This window comes from Astyanax mexicanus, unplaced genomic scaffold (genome assembly GCF_023375975.1).
Source record: "Astyanax mexicanus isolate ESR-SI-001 unplaced genomic scaffold, AstMex3_surface scaffold_39, whole genome shotgun sequence".
In the NCBI taxonomy this organism is placed as follows: domain Eukaryota; kingdom Metazoa; phylum Chordata; class Actinopteri; order Characiformes; family Acestrorhamphidae; genus Astyanax; species Astyanax mexicanus.
The window spans coordinates 910001-921470 of record NW_026040049.1 but is presented as its reverse complement, the minus strand read 5'-3'; the positions used below and the strand labels follow the sequence as shown (position 1 = coordinate 921470).

The following is an 11470-nucleotide window of genomic DNA, read 5'->3' as shown; positions in this document are numbered from 1 at the left end:
AGTTTTTGAGCCATATTTAGTTGATGATAATGTTTATAATTTTTATAATCTTTACTGGCACAAAAACCATGGGTACAAAAAAAGACTTTTTTTTACCTCAGTATAAGATACAGCCCCAGAGACAAGCTTGCACCCTTTACTTACTTTTCTTAGTGTGTAAGATAGCAACGAGCATCACAATGCACCTTACACAGGGTGCACGATAGGGCCCTATAAGGTTCTGAACTGTAGAAGTCTAAAGTTCTTGTTCACAACACCACCCAAAGGTAGCCTGCTTACGCATTGCCATTTTAGAGCAGTAGTAATTAACATTTATGAAGATTAGTTCATGATTAAGTCTAAAGAGGCATCACATATCAAGATCAAAGATAAGATCAATAAAACATTCCTCTGCGGAAAGCTTCAAACCTTTTCAAAACATTCTAAGAACGTCCAAGAGACGTCACTGTGGTATCCAGGGATCACCTTACACCGGTAAAGAATTCACACTAGTTTAGGCAGGTCTGTTTTTAGCAGATTGTTTTATGTCTTAAGAACAAAAGAAAGAAGGACAATAGAAAGAGAAAAGTAGAACAGAAAGAGGGGCGTGTCCTGTTTGATGTCCAGAGTCTGGTAAAGAAAGTGAAAGAATGCAGAGCGTATTTAGAAATTAGGCCAGTAATTACCCACGACGGAAACACTCAAACACCACCAGACAATATCAGGAACCAGGGTTTCTTCACTTCACTAAACTTCAGAAAGCGTGGGAAAGGCCTTCACTATCTCTGAGACTGACCAAAGACACAACAACTTACAAAACATTTACGTCTACGAGCAGTAGACGCCGAACCCAAAGAACTTAATAATTACTGCAGTATCCTTAAAAAAGTATTCTCACATCTGAACAAACAGGTAAATACAAAAATACATAGTTAGTTAGCAAGACTCAATCTTCCATGTGCTGAGCAGAAGCTGCAGCCTTATAAAAAGACTCTCATAGACTAGTTTTCGGTAGTGTACCTCCTGGTGAGAGATCATAGATATGTGGCTGCAGACATGTGCTGCTGGACTCCCAATTGATATAATTTTTCAGCAGGATAATGTTCACCCAGGAACGTCTCCATCAGATTCCTTATGGATGTCCTGATCGGTTTATGAAGAAGCTGGGACTCAGCTTCAGCTTCAACCTACGAGTGTAGCGCTACAGGATCTACAGGCCCAGCTGTAGCAACATCTGTGGGTAAATGTGCTGCAGGATCCATACAGAACCTGTAGAACCTCCAAACCCAACCCTCTCAATCTCATCTTATATCCAGCACAGAGGAACAAAGAACCAACAAGGTCTAAACTAGAGACACACTTTTAGTTTGGATCAAAGTCTAGGGCTGGGTTTTGATTCCTGACTCATTTAGTTGTGCAAAATTTACAAGTGCATCTCAAAAAAATAGAATATAATTGAAAAGTTACTTTATTTCAGTAATTCAGTTTAAAATGTGAAACTCGTACGGCTCTGGTAAGAAATAAAAATAAATGATGAGTTTCTTTGATTTTATCAAATTAAAAACCTCTGGAATATAATCAAGAGGAAGATGGATGATCACAAACCATCAAACCACCAAACTGAACTGCTTGAATTTTTACACCAGGAGTAAAGCAGCATAAAGTTATCCAAAAGCAGTGTGTAAGACTGGTGGAGGAGAACATGATGCCAAGATGCATGAAAAAAACTGTGATTAAAAACCAACCAGGATTATTCCACCAAATATTGATTATTTCTGAACTCTTAAAACTTTATGAATATGAACTTGTTTTCTTTGCATCTTTTTTTTTGTTATTTCAGTCATTTCTCATTTTCTGTAAATAAATGCTCTAAATGAGAATATTTTTATTTGGAATTTGGGAGAAATGTTGTCTGTAGTTTATAGAATAAAACAACAATGTTCATTTTACTCAAACATAAACCTATAAATAGCAAAATCAGAGAAACTGATTCAGAAACTGAAGTGATCTCTTCATTTTTTACAGAGCTGGATATATGTATAGATGAATTAAACACAGAGTAATCTAATTTAAGCGTTTATTTATTTTATTTTTGATTATTGTTTATGGATTACAGCCAAAAAAAAAAAACTAAAATCAGTGTCTCAGAAAATTAGAATATTATATAAGACTTCCTGCAGTGTGGGCAGTGTGCCAAGTCCTGCTGGAAAATAAAATCTGCATCTCCATTAAAGTTGTTATCAGCAGAGGGAAGCTGTAAGATATGAAGTGCTGTAAGATTTTGATTTTAGACTTGATAATAAAACACAGTGGATCAACACCAGCAGATGACAGACATGACTCTCCATTAAACCATCACTGATCATCAGTAAATTTTACATTTCATTTAAAGGAAATCAAGGGATCAGAGTCTGGAGGAAGAGTGGAGAGACACACAGTCCAAACTGCTCGAGGTCTAGTGTGAAGTTTCCACCAATCAGTGATGGTTTGGATTTCATTTTCCAGCAGGACTTGGCACACTGCCCACACTGTAACACATATAACTTTTCATTGATATTGTAATCGTTTGAGATGGATTTGTAATCATTATTTTTAGGTTTGACGTTTGTCTCTGTATGAATTTGTTGATGTTCCTCTCGTGGTATTTTTGGTTGCGTTGCTAAGCGATAAGAGACTGTTAGTAAATACTTCGCTGACTAATAACCTGTGATGTAAACCCTCCACCAGACACCATTCCATCACGCTCTCACACCTCATACCATCCTCTCTTCATCCCTCCATCATCCTCTCATCTCTCAGGAATCTGACTGATCTGAGGTCTGCTAAAGGTTCCTCAGGTTGGTGAGACGAGAATCACTGTATCTACTGTTCAGACCTGACCTCTATTTAAATTCTGCATAAATCTATAAAATTCTACTGTTAACGTATAAAACCCTGCAGTGGGTGGATGCTGGAGTTTCAGGGTGTCTCTGTGTCTATGTTACCTTCTGGCTCTCTCATTTTATTTAGGCTATAATAGCCCAAATCTACCTTTCTCTGAGTTTCCCCTGCCTGGAAACAGTTACTGTATTTTTCTCACTGTAAGCTGCACTTAAATTTCTTTAATTTTTCCAAAAATCATCAGAGCTCCTTATAATCCGGTGCTCCTTATGTATGAATTCTATCAGTCAGGTATTAAGGAGCAGTAAAGCTACTCCACTGAAGTACAGAGTTATACAGGAGATTCAGTTTAGTTCTCCAGCACCAAGACTGGAGCAGTATTAGCATTAGCCGCTAACCAATAGGTGCTAAGCACTAAGCACTCTTTAGAGGTAAGTATATTGGACTATCGCCTGCATTAGCCTCTAACCCATAAGCGCCAAGTGCTAGCTCTTTTGCCCATTCAGAGGTGAGTATTATCGGGATATACTCTGCTTCTAACCTCGGCTAGCACTGCTAGAGCAGTATTAGCATTAGCCGCTAACCAATAAGCGCTGAGCACAAGCTCCTTCACTGTTCAGAGGAAAGTATATTGGACTATAGCCTGCTGCTAACTCTGGCTAGTTCTGCTAGAGCAGTATTAGCATTAGTCGCTAACCAATTAGCACCAAGTGTTTCGCCCCTTCAGAGGTAAGTATTATCAGGATCTACTCTGCTTCTAACCCCGGCTAGCACTGCTAGAGCAGTATTAGCATTAGCTGCTAACCACAGTGCTAAATGCTAGCCCTTTCACCATTCAGAGGTAAGTATTATCAGGATCTACTCTGCTTCTAACCCCGGCTAGCACTGCTGAAGCAGTATTAGCATTAGCCGCTAACCAATTGGCGCTGAGCACTAGCTCTTTCGCCCATCCAGAGGTTATTATTATCGGGATGTAGCCTGCTTCTAACCCCGGCTAGCACTGCTGAAGCAGTATTAGCATTAGCTGCTAACCACAGTGCTAAATGCTAGCTCTTTCACCATTCAGAGGTAAGTATATTGGACTATAGTCTGCATTTTTACAGTGTTAAAAAAAGCTATGTGGGATGAACAGCTAGCTAATATCACCCTGGCTTAACCAGAACAACTCAGGGTTCTTTAGTCTTGTGCAGTAATCTAATCTAAGTTTACTAAACGTGCTTTTCTCACCCAAATAAACTGTTTTCAGGAGAGAAATCTGTGTAGGATAACAATCAACACTTATTTAACTGTAAAAGAAAATTATTTTTAAGAATTACAGTTTTGTTTACTTAAATTAGCTTAGCTTTACAGGTCTTGGTGCTGGTCTCTGAATTATAAGGAAAACATGGCGACGCTCCTGTTCCTTACTAGTGTTGCATAATGCACATTATAATTCGGTGCACCTTATAGTCTGAAAAATACTCCTGAGTGTACTGAAGTTCGGTTCTACTGGGTTCTACTGGACCTCACCTGTTCTGTTTCACACAGACTGATCTTTGGACGTGCCAACCGAGACCTTTCATTTATCTGTTTAACACACACCATCAGTAAACACACACCCAGCACACACAGCCACAGCGTGGAACACACCTTTGGCCCTGTGGCGCACCTGGCTGTGCACGTCCATTACTCACCTGTACAGGTGTGTTTCAGAAACGCTGGAAAGTGGAAACTACCCTGGAGTCCGTTCCAAACACCAACATCCACAAACACTGCAGTACATGAATTAGCATCGTAGCTCCTGTGATAATTGGTGCTGGAACATAAGCTTTCATTTCTTGTTACCTATGTTAGCCATGTAGCTCCAGTGCTAATTGCTGGGGTATAAGCTCTTATGTTTTAGCTACATTAGCCTCATAGTTCCAGTGCTAATTGATAAGATTTAAGCTTTTATTTATTTTTGGCTACATTAGCCTTATAGCTACATTACTAAGTGTGGGGTTTAAGTGTCTCCTTCTTGTTAGCTACATTAGCATCATAGCTCCAGTGCTAATTATTGGTGGAGTAGAAGCTTTTATTTCTTGTTAGCTACATTACCGCTGTAGCTTTAGAGTTAATTTGCTGTACACTTCTGTTGTTTGTGCTAATGTGACATTGTAGACTTTGTCTTTGAAGTGCTAATTTGTGGGGTATAACATTTCAGTACTTCTTAGCCACATAGCTCCAGTGCTAATTGGTGGGGTATAAGCTTTTATTAAGTTTTAGCTACATTAGCCACATTTCTCTAGCTCTCGTTTCAATTGTTAGCAACTAGCAATTAGCTTTGTGGCTCCAGTGCAAATTGGTGGGGTTTAAAATTTCAGAAGTTGTGAGCCTCAAAGCTACAATGCTAATTGGTAAGTGGAACAGTTATGTTAGCCGCGGAGCTACAGGGCTAATTAGTAAGGGGAAATCTTCCATTACTTGTAAGCCACATTAGCCTCTTAGCTACAGTGCTAAATAGTGAAGTATACACTTCAGATGTTTGTGCTTGTATAACACTGTGAACTTGTAAAAAATAAATTGAATTTACTGTCGATACTTAATTTTTTTATTTATCACACATACACATTGGATTATATTAAAACAGTTTTTTATTTACTGTAAATATTCTCTTTAAACTTTTATAAAAATAAAGCTCTGTAAGAAGTTTAGCCCACAGCCAGTGAAGCCCCTCCCCAAACAGGGTTAAACATTTCTCGAGTTTCTCAAGAAAAAAAATGTTTTAAAAATAAATTTACTAAAAACAATTTGCGAATATCGCAAATCACGAAGAGAGCGTCCTCTCAGTTTCCTCTTCGGTTCTTTTCCAGTTCTTCTATCGTTCTTTCTCTCTTCATTTTTCTCATACCGTCTCCGTAGGAACGAGGCTAGCACAAGCACTGTGCTGCGATCTGATTGGCCGGTTGGCCAGTTCAGCCTATTGCAGCACTATTCTTTAGCACAAACGTGCCCTTTATCGCGTTTGGTCACTGTGCTCAGCCCCGCCCCCATCAGCGCATCAGTAGTGCTAGCCCCGCCCCCAGCCCGGCAAATCCAGCGAAGGCCATCAGGGCGTTTCGGACTCGTGATTCTGAGTCGTCCTCGCGGAAGAATTCCACGAATCCGTCCTGAAAGACGAAAATACAAAAATACAGAATATTAACAATCAATTAAAACACAAATTCTAACAAATTCCATGAATTAACCACAAGGGGGCGCCATCACGAGTTACACAGATTCATGATCTTATCTCATAATCATCCGATTTAAAACTGTGTTCACTAATATAATGAGCGTTAGTTAATTAATTAACGAACGTGAGAACTCATTGAGTCATTGAGTACTCGGATCACATGACCGCACCTCTCTCAGGTGTGACCAATCGTGCGCATAAACACACACCTGGCTGCATAATTAACGAGAGGAAAAAGTGAGCTCAGTGCGTCTACGGTTACGAGAACCCGGATCAATGGAGGGCGAGCCGCCAGTCATTCATACATCACAGCAGGGCATTGTGGGATAATCCTCGTTAACAGCCTCGTTATGAATCGCTCGTTAAGCAGGTGAGTCAGGACTAATTGGCTCTAGAGGAGGTGTTTGAGTGTTTGGTCCTCACCCAGGCGTTGTTGTTGATGAGCCACTGGTGTTGGTGGGTGTTGAGGTAGGTGGAGATGTGTTGGGCGACGTTCTCCACGCAGTGATCTCGACTCTTCTTCTTCAGCTGATCACACACCACCGCGCCGAACGCCACCAGGCTAACGATCCGCCCCCAGTTCGTGGTTCCGTCGCTAAACAGAGCCTTAGCTACGCTGCTAATAATGTCCATACTGTCGTCCTGCTCCTCCAAATTCAGCTTCTGGACCATACCTGTAGAAACACACATCATAGAAACATCAGTAACTCGAACAGTACTCTATTACAGTCATTATAGAGCATTATAGAGCACCCCCTACGCTTCCTGTAGTGTATTACAGTCTGTCAGATTGAGCGTGTTGTGGATCACATGAAGATTATAGAGCATTATAGAGCGCCCCCTACACTTCCTGTAGTGCATTACAGTCTGTCAGAACACGTTAGGTGTAGTTTTAATGCGTTTTCGTGCTGGTAAACTGAACTTATACTGAGTTATCTGACTCGGGTTAACTTGGGTTAAAATGCAAATACAAAGAGCAAATATCTGCATATGCGGTCAAATGCAAATGTCGTTTCCATCAGTCAGTCATCCAGCGTCAGCGGCAAACACCGCGCACACAGAGCCTCGTTTACGGGGAAAAACCCACCAAAACACCAAAACACTTTCACTCTCGATTGTGCTAGAAAAACCTCCAACTGAGGGGAATCTGATCATCAGAAACTCTTCTAACCACAGCTTATCTCTTCATCTAACTCCCACGCATCACAATCTATAAATCATACCCATACATACATACATACATATATAACAGCAGTTTTACAGGAGAGAGAAAAAACCTTCTCAACTTTCAATGGAAGTCAATGTAAAACAGAATTTATTTCAAGTCATTTTTAAATATTTATTTTGGTCCATTTATAAATGGAAAATAGGGATACTTGTTCTTCCATTGGACAGAGAGGATATATACTGTTTATATATATAACCTGGTATCACAATACCTGTCTTATACCTTAATAGCATAATATTGTACCTGTTATCATGCTTTAAATTTTTATTTTATTTTTATTTTAAAGTTTTATTAGTTTAAAAGTAAAAATAGTTCAATTTGCGTAGATTTAAAAATATTAAAAAAAAAATAGGCTAGACATCATTCATAGTATCAGTGTGTATATATATATATAATATATATTTATATATTATACTTTGCATACTTCAAAGAAAAGCCACTAATTTGTGTGCAGCAGACGTGTGTGTGTGTGTGTGTGTGTGTGTGACGATTTGCTAGTGCATTTCCAATGAAGTGTGTGTGTGTGTGTGTGATAAGCTTCAGCGGAACTGGGCCTCAGTTCCAGGAATACACACACACACACACACACACACACACACACACACACACACACACACACACACATACACACACGAACACATCATCTATAATCAATCAATCTATAGATCAATATCTTCACAAAACCACCCCGAAAAATAACTGAGTATAGTTAGAGTACCCAACAGTACTGCAGTGTACTGTATATACTCTATAAGCTCTATATATACACTGTTATATAACTCGAACACTACAGGTACTGCAGTGTGCAGTAACACAACATGCACAAAACAGAAGTTCTTATAACAAAATGTATACTGATAAATGTATACAACCTAACGTCAGCATATAAACACTATATACATCAACAGTATATAACCCAATCTCAAGGCTTAAAACAGTATATACCCTAAATCAAGCTCACAATAACTGTATATAAACCAAAGCCAGGACATAATACTGTATATAACCAAACGCAAGCTCATAATAACTGTATATACCCCAATGCAAGCTCATAACTGTATAAAACCAAAAGCCAGCTCATCATAACTGTATATAACCAAAGGCATTAGCTATGTAACTCAAAGCAAGCTCATTATAACTGTATATAATACGAAGCAAGCTCACATTAACTGTATATAACCCAAAGCCAGGGAATAATACTGTATATAAAACTCAATGCCAGCTCATCATAACTGTATATAAACCTAACTATACAACCCAAGGCCTTGACAGACTACTGGGTGTAACCTAGTATATAACCTGTGTATAACACAATAACACCCTATAACCCAAACATTATAACTGTATAAAACCTAGCATTGCCAAATAATACAATCTATATCCAATACACACGCACATTACTGTTATAGAACACTGTATATAACTGCAATTAACATATAACCCAATGACAGTGCATAACCCTGCATATAATCTGATACTGTGATATAACTCTGTACAATAACTTAGTATTACAATAGAACTGTTATTCTTAGTATATAACCCTGCATTATAACTGTATATAACCTGGTAACCGCGTATAAAACTGTATATAATAACCTGGCACCAAAACACGTTATATAACCATGCATCCTAATATAATACTAAAGCATATAGACTTAGATATATAATAATAACAACCTACAGTCTCTGCTACACTATATAAAGCCTAATCTCTATATAAAACAACTTCATTATCATATTATACAACTGTATATAGCTTTAATGAAGGTTTTAACGTATTAAAACAAAATCCGAAACGAGTCTGGAATTCCCCAGTAAAATGTTTCCGGGTGTTTATTTCCCGTTCCACCTTAAACCGCACAGCTCTCATTTCAGAACTTCTGCCCTTTGTTAAGGTGGAGCGGGAAATTCCAGCACTTTCCACCTTAACCGCGGCGGTTCCTCACCGTTGTAGGCGATCCCGTGTTTGAGGACGACCCCCGCCACCACCCGGCTCATGGTCCGCAGGGCCGGGCTCTGCTCCCGGGGCTTCTGGCCCAGGTACCCGCGGTAAAACTCCACCATCAGGCGGAGGGTCTCCCCCTCCAGCGCGCCCGGGCAGCGGCAGCTAAAGTCCTGGATGATGTCTACGTCCGCCCGCGGGGAGTCGGGCAGAGACCCGCCGCCCATGGAGGCTCCTTTAGCGGACTGCAGTCCCTCCAGGCCGCGTTCCGGCCGCTCCGTCCGGGGCAGCTTCGCCTCTTTCTCGGTTCTGTAGAGAACCGGGCTTGTTCCGTCACACAGGAGGCTGATCGCGGTTGGGTTCATCTCTGCTGCGGGATCGGGTGAAGCTCTGCTCGGCCTGAGTGCGGAGGGAGGCCCGCTGGTCGGAGCGCTTATATACTCTTGTAAAGGTCGGGCTGTGGTATTTCAGACTGCAGCCAATCAGATACTCGTTGTCGATTTGTTGTCAGCCACTTTGATTGGCTTAACAGAAAGTGATTGACAACGAAAATATAGCATCTGATTGGCTGCAGTCGCGAAGGATTGCCATATGCTCCGCCCTTTACACGTAGCATTTACATATATGGAATACTACCGCCCACTTCCCCCTGATACTACCCACTGAAAAGCTAGAGGGCGCCCGCCAGAGAGCCCGACATGAATAGAAGTGAATGGAGCTAATCGGCTAAAAAATAAAATTACAATTAGTAACAAGTTAAATATTCAGAAAATTCCTTTCATTTTGCAAAGTATAACAAATTAACTTATTAAAACAGCAAAGAAAAAAAACTTACATTTAAAAGTTTTTTTACAGTAAACAGATTTTAGTCAGTAAAGGCGCTAGCATTGTTGCTAAAGTGAGATTAAAAGATTTAAACTCAAGGCCAGTTTATATTCTGCTTAGAACTTATGCTATAGCTCGACGTGCACCTCTCTGAAAATGTAATCATGCATCGCGTTATGTGGACAGCTGCAGCTGTGATTGGTCTGTTGGGCTACGAGGATTTGCGATTGAAACTGCAAAACAATGCAGAGCTGCTGATACGCGCATGCAGAAGTTTAAACCCTCTCTGCTGAGTAGCCCACTCATGCTGGATATGTGTAGACTACAGCGTAGGTTCGACGCAGAATTAAAAATTGGGCTTCACTTTAAAAAATATATATATGAAATATGTCTGCACTGCTGAAATGTGTTAAATTATCTTCTGTTTTTATAAATCAATATTCATTCTTCCTTTAGTAAGAAAATGGTCAAATATTATTACATTTTTAATAATTTTGCTCATTTGCTCCATACAAACCCATTAATTTCAGACTCTCTCAGTAGCGCCCCTGGTGGTCACACAGAGACACAGAGAGACATTCCACAGTGAGAACTCTCTCTATTAGAGACTCTCTGATACTTCCGGTACATGTATGACGTGTGGAAAAAAAAAATGGGAACATTCCTCTCTTCTTTGTATTTTCCTCAGTGACGTCAATATAAACAATCTAATTCACTTTGCAAAATGCTTATATAATATAATGAATATATAATTATATACACAACTATAATCCTGCCAACATATAAATACAGTTAGTACTTCTTATTATCAATATAATAATTATACAGGTGAATAGATTAGAAGTCAGAAGAAGTCAGTTTTAATGATCACATAATTATACAATATAATATAGGAAATAGTATAGGAAAGTAGAATAGATCAGCCTTAAAAAAAAGAATAAAAATGATTTTTGTAATTTTTTTATAGAATAGAATATAATACAGCATAATTTAATACAACACACACACACACACACACACACACACTGATACTGATAAATCTATGTGATAAATTTCAGCTGTATCATCACTGCAGCAGAATTTACTCTGTTATCTTCAGCTGAAGACAATTCTAGAAAATTCTACTGTATTCTATTTAAATGGAATAAATAATTCTAAAGTATTCTACTGAAATGAAATAAATAATTCTACAGTATTTAATTTAAACGGAATAAGTAATTTTAACTAATTATATTTAAATAGGAAAAAATAATTCTAAAGTATTCTATTCCAACAGAACAAGTAATTCTGATGTATTCTATTTAAATAGAATAAATAATTCCACTGTATTCTATTTTGATAGAATAAGTAATAAAAAAGACCATTTCAAAGAATTCTATTAAAATAAAATAAATAATTATTAAGTGTTCTATTAAAATAAAAT

General features: G+C 38.8%; 1 protein-coding gene across 1 annotated transcript; it reads right to left on the bottom strand.

Annotated features, from left to right (window-relative positions):
- Positions 1-5453: 5453 nt before the first annotated feature.
- Positions 5454-9650, bottom strand: mcl1a (MCL1 apoptosis regulator, BCL2 family member a). Its single transcript, XM_022686777.2, has 3 exons — positions 9227-9650; positions 6476-6726; positions 5454-5987 (listed from the first exon to the last, which is right to left on the bottom strand). Exons 1-3 carry the CDS (start codon positions 9585-9587, stop codon positions 5871-5873), a joined length of 729 nt encoding a protein of 242 aa, XP_022542498.2. The 5' UTR covers positions 9588-9650; the 3' UTR covers positions 5454-5870.
- Positions 9651-11470: the final 1820 nt, after the last annotated feature.